Here is a 16,577-nt window from a genome sequence, read left to right as displayed (position 1 = left end):
TCCACCACTTAGTACCTAAATGAGAGAAATCTTTAGCCTGTATGGACTTACATTTAATGTTTCTGTAACAGGGAAAATGTAGGTCAAGATAGCCTCTTGTGCCTGGAATAGCACTGCAAGAGGGAAGTTCAACCATATCTAGCCTGTAATCTGGTGCTAGGCCGCAGACACTCTTGTAAATAAAAGTACAGGTTTTGAAAATGATTCTCACTTTTATAGGAAGCCAGTGTAATTTAATAAGAAGGAGATACCCCTGTCGAATTTAGAGGCTCTGTAAATGAGCCTAGGAGCAGTGTTTTGGATAGTTTCTTGATGGAACGTTCTTTAGTGCCTAAGTACACTGCATTACAATAATCTAACTGTGACAACACTAGAGATTGTACAAGTAAACAAGTTCTGCGCTGAACTTCAACACTCACCTTTCCCCCAGCCTGTAAGGCTGTAAAATCCAAGAATACTTTACACCAGGGGCCTATTCAATTTCAAAACAGCCAAGACACCTGCACCTCTTTTTTCAGCAAGCACTTTTTCTGACCAAACCAAAAATGCAGAAGTATATGCACCCTCTGCTTAGTCCCTCTCCTTCCTCCACTTGGTGTAGGCAAAATTATGTGCTTTGTGAACAACAAGTGTATTTTTACCCAAACACGGCCTAGGAAATTTTGAAGTAGCCAATTTCCATGAGTCAAAACACTATTTTTACCTCCAGGCATGGCTCTGAAATTAAACTTCCCCTTGTACACACAGAGACACACTAACAAGATACAGGGCTTTTAACACTGTTATCCACACGTGGGGTGGGGGCTCCACTGAGGATGGAAAAAGAGAGCAAGTCTCTAAACACCCATGTACATCATTAGTCTAAAACAGAGGTGTGAAATGGGGACATGTTAGCAGCAAGTCCTTTACAAATGTGCCTTTTGAAAATGTAAAGTACACATATAGATTTAATGTACTCCCTACCTACACACAGGTCTGTGATGCTGTTTAGGTACTCAGCATTGAGTCGATTCCATGCCTCGGAAAGGCTACACTTCCCCAGCTGGATCTCCACAAAAAAAAAACTAACAAAAAAACCACAACAATTTACTGGCTCTAGTTAGGGAGATGAATACCTAAAATTCCCTATATTAACACCAAAGCAATTCCCACCCCCACCGACTAGCGTTATTTATAAATTGGTAGAGAGATGTGGTAGCCGTGTTAGTCCACAAGCAAATGTTGTTGGCCATCACGAAGGCCATCACCTTACCCACCCTCATCCTGTTACACTGTCACTGAAATGCTTCGATGTTTCACTTATATATACTGTCATCTACCAACATTTGTTTATTTCTGATCTGACGAAGAAGAGTTACCTTTGAAAGCTAGTCAAAAAATGTATTAAGTTATGTCCAATAAAAAAGGTATCATCTTATTTTCTTTTCCATGTTTTATTTTGTTTTATTTCTATTGATTACTTATAAATTGGTGAAACCAAACTCCTATAAGTCTCTTCTTCCACTCATCTGGGGGCAACAGTGACACCAATAACTTTATTTCTATCATTCTACTAGGCATACAAGCACTACAGATACCCAATAAGGACTCCCTACCCCAGAAAGCTTACAGTCTAATACGGAGCAAAGACAGATCTCCTCCCAACAGGTCTATATTGGCTGTGAGCACACATATCGATCAGATCACAAAGGCCCATGTTTCCACATATGCATGGCGATTCCCATTCCCAGGAATACGGAAAAGAGCAGCTCACAGGTGTTCAGTTCAAAAATAATGAACAAGACACAGGGTTAAACAGGGCTGTGGAGTCGTACACCAAAACCTTCAACTCCGACTCCTCTTATTTTTCTACCGTCTGTCTTTTTATTGTTCTGGATCAAAAGTACTGGTAAATATAATTTTAGATCCAAGACAAAAGATATGTATATATAAGTATAAAATAATTTATCGTATATCATAATTTAAAAAAAAAAAATGTTGTTACAGACTCCACCCAAAATTGCTTTTGGCTCTGACTCAGATTCCACGACCGACTCCAGAGCCCTGGTTTTAAGGCCAAAGAGAAACACTGTCTAATGCTCATAACTAGGGGCAGCAGAACACCTTATTGATCGGAGGCGCCAAGCAACCTCTGGCCCTGACCTCAAGTGCTCTAGATGCTGATGCTGTTTAGAAAAAACCTTTGGTGGGTCCGTGTCCCCAGTAGCTCACCCCATTCCGCTGTCTATGTTCACAGTCACTTGAAGAAGGATGGCGAAGTAGAAGGGGAAAATCAGCCATTGAACAACAGCAGCAGCTAACGGTCAAATTTAGGGTCAATGATTACAGTGTTCCAGGACTACTGACTGGAATAAAGAGAGGTGGACGGCGGGGACTGGGTTAAAAAGTACTTCTGCCAGATGCTCTGCCATCACATGCATTCTTCTTTCACTTTTCACATGCCTCTTCACACAACTTATGAACTTTTAGAGTACAGGCAGCAACAGCGGCCCTGTGTCTTTGTGCAACAATGCCCAGTAGACAGAATCACATCATCTTCAACAGTATATTATGGAAGACACAGAGGAGGATATGACATCAAGCTGGACAACTGTCCCAGTCTCTCTCCAGTGTCTGCTCCTTTCCATCTAGCACAACAAACCAGATTATCACTGAGCAGACCCCGCCCTGTGGACCATGCACTACTGCTTACACCAGCCCCTCAGAGAACATCTCCCAAATCTGCAATCACCAGCATCACGCGTGCAGTGTACAACTCAGCCCTTCCCTCCACCACCACCGGAGCAAAATAATACAAAATCAGTAAAGAACAACAAGAAAAACCTGGTGCTGATGAGAGGTGGCGACAGCTCCTGTAATCTACAGGCAGAACACTGTAGTACGAGAGGACAATAAAGTGACAGGCTGGCATCAAACTCTGCGCAACAGAACAAACAAGGGAGGGGGTAAAAGCCAAAAGTACCACAGAAGTTCTAGGCTTACCGTCTGAAGAAAAAGAAAAACAATACTGCAGAAAATGATTCAATATTTACGACAACTGTTACGCAAACAACTGCAATGAATTAGCGAGATCACAATAAAAGAATGAGAACTGGCGTGTCATATCCAACTGAGTTGGCACAGTCATGCTTATCTGTTGATCGTTCTATTCCTAAGAATAATTTATACACACACACGTACATCTAGGTCATGAAAAATCTATGACTTTACATACTTCAACACAGCAAATTTGATGGTGCTGATGCAACAGAATAGTCTCTGGAAGGGGCGCAAAAAGATCAAATTTCCAGAAATTAGAAGTGTCCTCCTGTACCATATGGATATCAAACAGATCAAATTGACGGGAAAAAAAATGGTCTGACTCACAAGAGTTTCAACCTTAAAGAGGTCAGCATCAAGAGGAAAAATCTGATTCGGCATCACCTGGCTGGAATCTTTCGTGGCTGCGATGATCTCCTTTCACAAGGGAAAAAAATTCTCAGAATCAGCATTGGGGTTGTCTGGACATGGTCACAATCTGAATTACAAAGAGGAGTATGGGCTACTTTCCAGTTTATCCAAAGCATGGTCTGATCCTGTAAAAGGCTGACTAAGACACCCTTCCCTACCTCCCTAACACCATGTACGTTCCCAAACTGAATGGGGTGCAGATTAAATCCAGCATGGTTTAACTGTACCTCTGTGTAGTTCATTCTATATCTTCCAGCTCAAACTTGCTCTGTTAACTACTCCACAGTTGTTTTCATAATCACTCATAAATGTCTCTGGGTGATGCTTTCAGGGGTCGACTCCCAGAACATTACAGAATGCCCTCTTCTAGTTTTCTAATATCCTCCAAGCTAATCTAAAGAAATTTGCCAACATCGTCTTATGTTTTCAGAGGGCAATAACAACACAACCACACTATTATACTAATTCTAGACTGGTTTTCCACCTTTGCAAAATATAGTCTTTAAAAAAAAATGATGTGGCACTCTCAAAATTATCACAGATAAACACGGAGTATCTGACACAAATTAATATGTTAAACTCCAATCAAAGTTTCAACACGGGTACACTCTAGAATACCAACAATTTGTCAGCGCTGGAGAGACAGTCAACTTAAAATGAATTTCGACTTAACACGGGCCTGTATCAACAAGAAAACTCAACCCACAGAACGCATTAGGCCTGCTTCCAATAAAATAACTTGCTTCTTTTTCTAAACATGACATATTTACAGTTCTCAATATGCACACTACATGTGAAAAGTGATGCACTGCTATTTCAACTGGCTATAGCGAAGGCGGACATTATAATTTAGGTTGGTAAAGCACTCCGATAAATAAAATACCTCACTCCGCTTACTAGGGTTGTCTCATCAAAATGTTAGTTAAGGTCCTTTATACTAACCTGCATTAAAATGTAGCAGTTATTGCACATTAAACAGTTAAAATTAACCTACAGTAAGTGCAAAATCTCTGCATTTATTCTTAGGGGGTATATCCAGCATCTTCTCATACAGTTAACACAGAAACATTACACTTACCGCAGTAGTATTAACATCACCAACCGAGGCATTAATTGCTGCACTGAAAATTAACCCCCCCCCCCCCCCAGATTCTATATAGTGTGCCTAGTTTTCCGCGCCAAAATAACCAAGTGTACTCTATAACGCGCGTAACTTAATTGGCTTAACAAGCTAATCAGCACTAACAGGTCTTAACGAGCAATGAGCACTAATGGGCAATAATTAGAATTTACACACACAACTTGCTAAGCGCATTCTGTAATGCACTGCACCTAAATTCTAATGTGTACAGCCAAAAAGGGGCATGTTTATGGACGGGGAAATGGGCGTTTTGTGGGCATTCCAAAATTTACACACTCTGTTATTTAATTTATTTATTTATTACATTTGTATCCCACATTATCCCACCTTTTTGCAGGCTCAATGTGGCTTACATTATGCCGTAATGGTGATCGCCATTTCCGGAATGAGAAATACAAAGTACTGTTACATTAAAGTTCATAAATGTTAAAGTAAATTATAAAGTAGATTGGATAAACAGTTCATTACAGGCATTAGAGATAAGGGGGTAATGCGTTAATGTTCATTGGTAACAAATTGATTGATGCAATCAGGTGTACAGAATATGGTTTCATCTGGTTCTAATAGAGTTTTGATGTTAGGCCATTTATGATGGCTCAATGTGATATGTCTTCTCAAACAGGTTGGTCTTTAGTAACTTCCGGAAGGCTGTTAAGTCGTGCATTGTTTTCAAGGCCTTTGGTAGTGCATTCCACAGTTGCGAGCTGATGAAGGAGAAGCTAGATGCATATATTGATTTATATTTAAGTCCTTTGCAACTGGGGTAGTGGAGGTTCAAGAATGTGCGTGCTGATCTTTTTGTGTTCCTGGTTGGTAAGTCTATGAGGTCTGACATATATGTCGGAGCCTCGCCATGAATGATTTTATGAAGCAAGGTACAGATCTTGAACGCAATTCGTTCTTTCAGTGGGAGCCATTGTAGTTTTTCTCTTAGGGGTTTGGCGCTTTCGTATTTCGCTTTTCCAAATATGAGTCTGGCTGCAGTATTTTGGGCAGTTTGAAGTTTCTTAATGATTTGTTCTTTGCATCCAGCGTAAATGGCATTACAGTAATACAAGTGGCTTAGCACCATTGATTGTACCAGGCTGCGGAATACTTTCCTTGGAAAGAAAGGTTTAACTCTTTTGAGTTTCCACATTGCATGGAACATTTTCTTTGTTATATTTTTCACATGGCTTTCTAGTGTGAGATTTCGGTCAATTGTAACTCCCAGTAGTTTCAGGCTATCCGAGACAGGAAGGGTATAATCTGGGGTGTTTATAGTGGTTTGTTTGATCCTGTTATATTGTGATGAGAGGATAAGGCATTGTGTTTTTTCTGCGTTGTAGAATATGCCCCTGTGCACCTAAATCTATATACCGGTATTTACACATTTCTCTTGGTCTAAATAGATTCGCATAGTTTTAAGCGCTGTGATGTCAACTAAGTGTACTCTAAATACCGCGCCTAGATATAGGCACAGATTAAAGAATATGCTTAGGCAGAAATTTAGGGGTCCTTTTACTAAGATGCGCTGAAAAATGGCTTGCAGTAATGTAGGCGCATGTTTTGGGTGCGCACCGATCCATTTTTTCAGCGTGCCTGTAAAAAAAAGGCCTTTTTTAAAAATTTTGCTGAAAATGGACGCAAGGCAAAATCAAAATTGATGCGCGTCCATTTTGGGTCTGCGACCTTACCGCTGGCCATTGACATAGCGGTAAAGTCTCACACGGTAACCGGGCGGTAATGATCTACGCTCATCAAATGCCACTTGGCGCATGTCCAATACAAGCGTCCGAAAATAAAAATTATTTTTTGGCCGCACGCATCGGACACGCACCAAAAATGAAATTACCACAAGAGCCATGCAGCAGCCGGGTGATAACTCCACTTTGGCGCACGTTGGGTGCGCTCAGACGCTTACGTGGCTTAGTAAAAGGACCCCTTATTCCACGCATTGCTTTTAGTCACCATATACAGAATCTGGCCCTAAGGGGAGGATTCTATAAAGGACGTTAAAAGTTAGGAGAGGGGATTCTAAACATGGTGCCGAATTTTGAGAACTACTTCTGCGTGAATAAGCACTCTTAATGGCTGCAAAACACCGAAACAGGGCAAAAATGGCAGATCCGCACAAAAACACTTACACGCCCATTTATAGAATAGCGTGCATTTCCGCGCGGAGCTGCAAAGCGGGTGTGACAAGGGGCATTCCCTTAAAAATGCATGCAGTGCTATAGAATTTGGGGGATCCAGGCCCTATTTGCACACTGGGATTTACACCTGGTTTCAGATGGTTTAATTTGTCACGCCCCAAGTTGAGCGCAAATCCCGGAGCTATACGTAATTCTTTAAAGAATGTCAATCCCAGAACACCCATTATAAAATACCGTTCAGTGCTGGAGGTGGGGGGGGGGGTTAGTGTTAAATGGCCAGTATTCTCAATGGAGAAGGGTAGAAATGGGGTTCTGCTGGGACTGTTGCTTTTTAACATATTTATAAATGATGGTGAGGTAATTAAATTTGTTGATGACACAAAGTTATTTCAAGTTGTTAAATCGCAAGAGGGTTGTGAAAAATTGCAAGAGGAACTTATGAGATTGGGAGACTGGGCGTCCAAATGGCAGATGTTTCATGTGAGCAAGTGCAAAGCAAGGCATGTGGGAAAGATGAACCCAAACTATAGCAATGTGATGGAAGGATCCGCATTAGAAGTCACCGCCCAGGAAAAAGATCTAGGTGTTATCGTTGATACGTTGAAACCCTCTGCTTGGTGTGCAGCGGTGGCTAAGAAAGCAAACAGAATGTTAGGAATTATTAGGAAAGAAATGGAAAACAAAAATAAGAATGTTATAATGCCTTTGTATTGCTCCATGGTGCAACCACACCTCAAATACTGTGTGCAATTCTGGTCACTGCATCTCTAAAAAGATACAGAGAGGGGGCGACAAAAATGATAAAGGGGATGGGACAACTTCCCTGTGAGAAAAAGCTAAAGCAGATAGTGCTCTTCAGCTTGGAGAACAGATGGCTGAGGAGAGATATGATAGAGGTCTATAAAATACTAAGTGGAGTAGAATGGATAGACATGAATCGCTTTGTTTACTCTTTCCAAAAATACTAGGACTAGGGGGCACACAATGAAGCTACTAAGAAAATTTAAAACTGGAGAAAATATTTCTTCACTCAACGAGTAATTAAACTCTGGAATTCGTTACCAGAGAATGTGTTAAAAGCAGTAAGCTTAGCAGGGTTTTTAAAAAGTTTGGATAATTTCCTAAAAGAAAAGTCCATAAGCCATCATTAAGATTGACTGAGGAAAATCCCCTGCTTATTTCTAGGATAAGCAACACAAAATCTATTACTTTTTCGGGATCTTGTCAGTTACTTGTGGATTGGCCACTGTTGGAAATGGGATACAGTGCTTGATGGACCTTCGGTCTGTCTTAGTATGGCAAAACTCTGGCGCTATTCTGACTAATGTCATAAAAATACCACCTGAACAGCACAGAACGACGACGCCCTAATGCTCAAAACTGAGATGCAAATATAAGAGCGCTTATAGCTTTGATCATTAGGACATTTGGTAGAAGGGTTTTTTTCTGGACGCTTATATTTAGATGCAAGTGACACTAATTTATTTTATTTTTTAAGCATGGATGCTTTAAATTTAGATGCAGGACTGTCACGTTTCCTGGCTGTTCTGAGCATGGGCACTGGTGACCATCTTGGATTCAGGCTTATTCCAGGGTTTGGCGGCCATCTTGGAGAGGGCTGTTAGGCCAGGGCAGCCATCTTGGAGGTGGCAGCTGCAGGAAGGAAGCCCTTATTTGGTCGCAGGGTGTTCCCGATGGGGGCTGCCTTGTTTTCAGCTGTGCCTGGATGAGCCTGATTCCTTCCTATTTAAGGCTCTGCCCTCAGTCTATCAGTGCTTCGGCTTCTACTCGGTTCGCTGACTAGTAGCAGTGCTTTGGATCTACTTCTGACGGATACCTGGTTCTGACCTCTGCCTGGTACTGACCTCTGCCTGTTCCTGGACCTGCTTTTGTCTGCTGCCTGGTACTGACCCCTGCCTGTTCCTGGGCCTGCTTCTGACCGCTGCCTGGTACTGGACCTGCTTTTGTCTGCTGCCTGGTACTGACCCCTGCCTGTTCCTGGACCTGCTTCTGACCGCTGCCTGGTACTGACCACTGCCTGTTCCTGGACCTTCTAGTGACCTGGTGTTGACCTGTTGCCTAGCCCTGGTTTGCTGTGACCTGCTGCTTGGTCTATCCCTGTGGACTTTGTGCTGGACTTTGTTCTCTCTGTTGCTGGCCGCCCGAACTCAGGGGCTCAACTCCTGGGGAACGGCGGGAGGCACAGAGAGGACTCAGGGTTTTGGCTGACAGCCCGGTGAGGGATTCCTTCATCGTGTTCAAGGGCTCACCTCTCCTTGGAGATACATTACAAGGACAATAACACCAATGATGTGCGTTTCATGTTGGGGTCTGCCATTTCTCACACCCAGCGCTCAGGGCTTGCTTCCAAAAGCAATCAAAACTGGTAGATTTTGCAGAAAGGATCATGAGAAATCCTCAGTACCAACACCCTAACACCTGCTTGGACCTGGTATTATTTTTTTTACAGCGGTCAGGCATCTTTGTTTCGGGCGCTCTTTTCTGATCATTGGGGAGGAATACAAAATGACCTCATTTAAATGAGCCTGACTACATTTGCATGCTATCTGCACTTAGGTGTGGCGCACTCGTTTGCCGCGCTAGACCCCTCTGATCATTCTGTGCTGGTAAACGCGGGTGCTAGTACGGTGCTAATGGCCTCTAGCACCCGTGTTTACTTTTGATCTCCAGGGCCTTAGGCGCTATTCTGTAAGGTAGCATCTAAGTATCATTAGACACCCAACTGCCGTTTATCCATATTTTGGTACTTAACTCCCGTTTCGGTGTCCACTTATAAATAGCAGCTTTCCAACATCACTCTTTGAGCATGCAGGCAACCTATTCATTTAAAAAGCTGTTATTTACACAAGGGGATGTTTTTAAAATAAGAGCCATAACATTTGCATATTTATCAAATTGCTCCACAAAGCCCACAGAAATCACCACTAAAATGCAGCTGCACAATTTACACAGCTTGGGAGCAGGTGCAAATGCTTGTGTGTAAAAGTAAGCATGAACATACTTAAAGTGCACAATTAAATCATGACCCCTCCCTCCCCCAACTTCAACCACCAACACGCCACCCTCAAAATATGCCTATACCCAAGTGTTGTAAAAGTAATGCATTCCTGTCATCACTGTTTCTTCACATGTAGGCTAATTTTATAAGAGGAATTTGTCTCTGTTATTCTAATTTCCACACAGCAAACCAAGAAGTAGGGGTGGACTAAGAAATCTTCACAGCCAGAGATCAATAAAAGCACCTTTTTATTCAGCACCACAGTAGTGTATGATCCGACAAGGAGTCGTGTTTGGACGGAACAACCGTCTGCATCAGGGATGACACTTGCTGTAGAGAATCACACAATACGGGTGCCGAAAGGTACAACTGATGATCAATAAGCCGCTCAAGTGCAGTGGAAATCAGTCGGATGCATCAGTTGTACCATTCTACACCCATATTGTGTGATTCTCTACAGCAAGTGTCAGAGCCCTGATGCAGATGGTTGTTCTGTCGAAACAATGCCCCGTGTCGGGTCATACACTACTGTGGTGCTGAATAAAAGGTGTTCTTATTGATCCCTGGTTGTGAAGATTTCTTAGTCCACCCCTACTTCTTGGTTTGCTGTTTGGACTATACGTAGGGTTTCTTTTTTTTTTACCTCTACCTTTGGGTTTGGTTTGGTATTCTGATTTCCACACCCAACTCTGTGCGAATATCACAGATGAATGCGCCAATAAATTGACTTATGAGCTTGAAAAACGTCAATAATTGGGTGCTAACAACCAATTACTTGATATTAACTGGAAGTCTTAAAAATCTGTGTGCGCATCTCGCTGCACGCTACTCTATATAGGCTGGCGCCCAACTTCAATCGTGTGTTATCTAAAAAAAAGGGGGTATGGCCAGGAGGCATGCCAGGGGCAATCCAAACACTGGCGCGTAGATTTACAGAATGTGGCCGAAGTGCACCTCAGTTTGGCGCTGGAATTTACATCTGCTTTTAGCAGGCTTAATCACGGTGCCCAAAACTTAGGCGCAGGACCCACATCAAATGCTACCATATAAACAACGCGCTCCCTTTATAGATTACCACTTTCCCCCGGATTCTATATAGCATGCCTAAATTTACTTGCGATTACATGCGTAAATCTAGGCGTATTTTATAACTACGCACATGGATTGTTAAGAGTTAACAGCTCTTAACGAGCAACAAGCACTAATTGGCAAAAATTAGAATTTACATGTGTACATTGCTAAGCGTATTCTGTAACATACTGCACATAAATTCTAATGCGCACAGGCAAAAAGGGGCGTGGTTAAGGGTGTGGAAGTGGGCGTTTCATGGGCGTTCCAAAATTTACGCACGTCGTTATAAAATATGGGCTAGTGCACATAAATCTATGCACAGGGATTTACACCAGCTTTTCGCTGGCGTAAATGGACATGCATAGATTCAGTCCTATAAACTACGCCTAAGCGTATTGTAATATAGCGCGTACATTTACTTGCAGTATTTAGGAAACACTTAGGCCTAATTGCCTACTGCGCGTTGATTTTAGGCATCAAAATCAGGCCCTCAGCGCTCAAGTTTTTCAGTGCCATATACTGAATTCCTTAGTCGTGAGCACATCCGCCAGCCACAGAGCTGATGTAAGCGTGTGGGCCTAAGTGCCGTTGACACATACACAACCTACATTATCATATGTTACAAGTGTAAATGTGCCCCCTGCCCACGCTCCACCTACGTCAGGGTGTGCTCAATGTTGGTCCTCGAGGTCTGCCACCTGAGTTTTCAGGATTTCCACCATATGCATGAGATCTATTTGCATACAATGGAGGCAGTGCGTGTTAACTGATCTCATGTGTATTCATTGTGGAAATCCAGAAAACCCAACTGGGTTGTGGACCTCAACGACCGACACTGAGCACCCCTGGCCTATGTGTATGTCCACCAATGAAACACAAGCTAAGATGTGTATATTTACAGAATAGCACATATCCAGCATGACTGCACACACATGCTGGGATTCTGCACATTTACATGTATTAAATGTTGACGCCTGCCTTAGAGAATTACTCTGTGTCCTGCCAGCATGGCTGTGTGCTAACAGGAGGCTTTTTTTGTAGTTAATTAGACTAAAGTTACAGTGCTCATAACTCAAGTTGATAAAAGTTCTCCTGGGTGGTAAAGAAAAATGGAGGGAATTTGGGTGATTGCCCATGCCAACTTGATGAGATATACAAGAACATATGTGATCTTTTCCTGGTTCTTCAAAGATTACATATGTTCCTGTCTATGGGTTGACAAGACATTGGAACAAATTAACTTAATATATATTATCATTTTGCTGACTTGCGACTCATACTAAACCTGATATTGATGTGTTCAAATACAATAAGATGGCTATGACCTTTCTGGTTTTGTACAAAGAATGAGAAATGCTTTCCTGTACTGGTTTATAGACAATATTGTGAAGTGGACAGTCACAAGTTCTTGTTTCATTAAATTTTCATTACATTTTTCACAAAAAAGCGTTGGAATAAAAAATTAAAAAAAAATAACAGTTCTTTAGCCTTCAGTCCCACCATGCCTCATCCATGACCTCTGAACATTATTTCCCTCTTCCAGTCTCTCTGGCAGTGAGGAGGGGCGAGAGGGGAAGGGAAAGGGTCATTCATATGACATTCCCTCATCGATTGAAAACATTCAACAAATTGTAGAAAGTGGAGCAATTAGTAATCTCAGGGTCAGACGTGTGCTGCCCTCAGCAGATCCCTTGGATTCAAGAGAGCACCTTCTGGAGCAGCAGGCACAAGATGTGCTCTTAGCATGAGGGGAAGGCAGCTGGGCCTTGATGATCAGTAATTACTAAAATCGATGATCCTCCCCAGACACATCACTGAACACATACAGAGATACAATGAACTCCACAGAAATGGCAACATCTTCTCGAGCCAGAAGACTCTTAAAAAAATGTACACACCACCATTACAGATCAAAGAAAACACACAGACACCAATTTTCAAAGTAATCTATCCAGCTATACTGGCTATCTTAATTTTTCCCCTCATGTAATACAACTAAAATGCCTACACACATTCAAAACTGCCCAAGAGCAAAACACTAGCACAGTAACTGAGGAATTTCTGATCCACCCAATCCACTGTGACACCAAAGATCCTACTCCTCTCTCTCTTGCCCCGAGTGCCATAATTTCAGGCACCCACCACCTTCTCACATAAACAGAAATCTGGCTGCATTAGGTGGGATCTATGGGGAAGCAGAAAACTGTGTAAGAACATAAAAATAGCCATACTGGTTCAGACCAATGGTCCATCTAGCCCAGTATCCTGTTTTCAACAGTGGCCAATCCAGGCCACAAGTACCTGGCAGAAACCCAAATAGTAGTAAGATTCCATGCTACCAATTCCAGGGCAAGCAGTGACTTCCCCAAGTCTGTCTCAACAGTAGTCTATGGACTTCTCCTCCACAAACTTGTCCAAACCTTTCTTAAACCCAGTAACGCTAAGCACTGTTATTGCATCCTTTGGCAACAATTTCAAGCTTAACTATTCTTTGAGTGAAAAAAAATATTTCCTCCTATTTGTTTTAAAAGTATTTCCGTGTAGCTTTATTGAATGTCCCCTAGTCTTCATACTTTTTGAAAGCGTAAAAAAAAAAAATCAATTAATTTCAACTCGTTCTACACCACTCAGGATTTTGTAGACCTCAATCATATCTCCCCTTAGCTGCCTCTTTTCCAAGTTGAAGAGACAGAACCTCTTTAGCCTTTCCTCATATGAGAGGAGTTCCATCCTCTTCATCATTTTGGTCGCTCTTCTATGAACCTTTTCTAATTCCACTATATCTTTTTTCAGATATGGCGACAAGAACGGAGCACAATACTCAAAGGTTGAACCATGGAGCGATATAGAGGCATTACATTATTTTTGATCTTATTTACCATCCTTTTCTTAATAATTCCTAGCATCCTGCTTTTTTGGCCGCCGCCACATGCTGAGAAGATTTCAATGAATTGTCTACGACGACACCTAGATCTTTTTCTTGGGTATTGACCCCCAAGGTGGACCCTAACATCAGGTACCTATAATTTGGGTTATTCTTCCCAATGTGCAACACTTTGCATTTGTCCACATTAAATTTCATCTGCCATTTGGATGCCCACTCTTTTCAATTTCCTAAGCGTAGTCCCACTGGTACGTAGAAAGGGTTTAAAAAAATTCACCCCCCCCCCCCCCCAAAGTTTTGATAATTTGCCAGGCTAGCTAGCTCCAAGTTTAAGCATCATCGGGCTTATTATTGATTTGCCAGTCTGGGCAAGGGTGGGTAGCAATGGAACAGCTTTCTCTGAATTCAAAGGTGTGGGGGGAGCGCACACTCAACTGAATATCCTCTACGTTTAGCCACAACCCTCCTCCCCACCAAAAAAAGAAAAGTTTATTTAAAATATTTTAACATATAACCCATTCCCTCCCTCTGAAGATACATATTGTTATATCTGAATGCTATACTGCCCTGGGTAGTGTTTGAATGTGCTCCTAGAAATGCCCTGCCACAACTCTCTCTCTAAGTCTGTGGTTACCAACACGACTAACATGGGAATCCCACACAAATATTTTCTTTATTAAATTGCTTCTTAGTATAACCCCTGTCTCTTTACTAACATTCCCAGCACTGTAACGATAACGCTGGTAAAGTCAATCTTCTATTCATTGCGTAGCTCTGCACGACCACTGCAGAATCATGGCAGAAGACGCAGCCAAGAATAACCACCCATTATGTGACCCTGTGCAAGGCACTTGAACTTCCCCTGAATAAACACAGCTGGTAACCTCTCTGGGGCAGGGACAGTGCAGCCATGACAATTATCTTGTGTTACATCAATAGCTTACCATACGTCATGTTTCTTAGCCTTGCCCTTGCTAAGAGACTAGATCCAGTGGTATCTCTAGACAAATATTTTGGGGAGGTAAAAGAGAGCACGTTGCAAATGAAAGAAAGCAAGCCAAAGTGAGACGTTTACGCAAATCACACCCACAGCACAAATGCTGGCCTGCCTTTAACTTAGTTAGCTACACAAGAAATTACAAGAAAAACTCCCCAAGGATCTTCTACGCATAAAAACAAAAATCCCCTGACCCATTTCAACCGTTAAAGTTATTTGATAGTATCATTCGACCAATTTCTCTACATCTGAGTGAAATCTGTAGTCTATTCAGGTTGGGAGAATCTCAGGAGATGCAGGGCTTAACACACACTCTCCACATCCCCCCAACAATGGAACTAGGACACTTTCCCTTACAACTCATCACACAAAAGAATATTCAAATTGTGGTGTCACCTCTGGAACAGCAACACACACACGCTTTCCACTGCCAGATACTTGGGAGTAATTGTATAACACAGGCATTAACATTTATACACCATTACATGCATAAATGTTTAGAATGCTGCTGTTTATTATTATTATATTATTATTATTAATTACATTTGTACCCCGTTCAATGCAGCTTACATAGTAAATAGAATTACAAAGTCATGAAGGAGAATGTTACAAGTTGTAGTAAACACACACGTACATACGTGCACAAACATGTGTAACCACCAAAATTTCAAAGTACTATTCTGCAAATACCCATCTAATTTACATAGCATTTAACTGCAAGAGGGACGGACACACGGGTGGAGCTGAAACTTACACACGCAACATAGAATCCTGTAAGTTATACAGGTATGTGCAGCATACAAACGCTAAACACATGAACCGGCTCTATGGCTGCATGTTAAGCATGTACATTCCCAGTTAGGCAGTGGTTCTCATCCCTACATATGAAAAGCCAGCACGACAAATGGTACACCAGGTCCTATATCAAGTCAATCAATACATCTCCTAATGGTAGGAGTGAAGAAACCAGATTGCTACAAATCCATACACAGGAACCATATGCAGAACTAAAACATGCAGATCCTATCCATATACAATATAAGCAGCCACAAATTTAAAATGGAAATATTCAGAGAAACCCTGAAGTGGAAATTCCCCCCACCCCAAATACCTGATGCTCTGCAAACAAAAAGACAAATGCATTTCCTGCTATATTTTGCAAAATGCAAAAATAGCTAACATAGTCCAATCTATAAAAACTAAACAGACACACTGGATTAGCCCAAGTATCTCTTTTCCAATTCCTTGTGTCAGTCTTTTATGAAGTTCTTTTATAGGGTTTCCTTTCCGTTTCTTCTCTCTCATCTCCTTTCCTTCCTTTTTTCCATCTCTCTCCGACATTGGTCTTTGCTTTTCATCTATCTACATTTCTCTCTTCTCTGTCTCTATCCACTTAACAGCTAAATTTTACCCTTCCTTTTCCTTCTCCCACCCTTTATCCTGTCTCCTCACCCTCTCCTCAGCCCTTGAGTTCACCTCCCCCTGTCTCGCTTCTTCCTCCTCAGTTTCTTATTCTTCCCTCTTTTACCCACCTTTAGTCCCCCATTAACCCTCTAGTTGTCATGACATAAGCCATTTTGCAACTCATGCTACAAAACTAGCCCTGTTATGGCAGCAGGAAATTACATGCAATTAAACGCTGCTCCAGCTGCCAGACCTGAGATTGAGAGGGAAGGACTGAACTGCAGCTCACTGGATCAGGCAGAGGTGTGGGTTTCCTTGGGCCTGATCTGTTGTCTTTGAAAGAGAGGTGGCAAAGTGATGGGCAGTCATTTGCTGCCCCACAGCAGCACCATCTTATTTTCCAAGGTGTAAAATATAACTGAAGGGGACCTGCTCCCCATGAATCCCACATCCAAAGCTACAAAACTTAGTTTTAA

At 42.0% G+C, this 16,577-nt stretch overlaps 1 protein-coding gene across 3 annotated transcripts in view; it reads right to left on the bottom strand.

Annotated features, from left to right (window-relative positions):
- MSI2 (musashi RNA binding protein 2) overlaps window positions 1-16,577 on the bottom strand; it is a 621,300-nt gene that overhangs the window by 560,967 nt on the left and 43,756 nt on the right. For 2 of the 3 annotated variants that reach the window (XM_030222541.1, XM_030222543.1), the window contains exon 6: window positions 3,367-3,456. The exons of the other annotated variant lie outside the window; for it this stretch is intronic. In XM_030222541.1, the coding sequence (XP_030078401.1) occupies window positions 3,367-3,456 (90 nt within the window). The remainder of the gene's footprint in view (window positions 1-3,366; window positions 3,457-16,577) is intronic. 3 annotated transcript variants of the gene reach the window in all.

The sequence above is a fragment of the Microcaecilia unicolor genome, chromosome 13 (genome assembly GCF_901765095.1).
Source record: "Microcaecilia unicolor chromosome 13, aMicUni1.1, whole genome shotgun sequence".
Lineage (NCBI taxonomy): Eukaryota > Metazoa > Chordata > Amphibia > Gymnophiona > Siphonopidae > Microcaecilia > Microcaecilia unicolor.
Note: the sequence above shows the minus strand (reverse complement) of the source record. Positions and strands in the feature narration are given on the sequence as shown.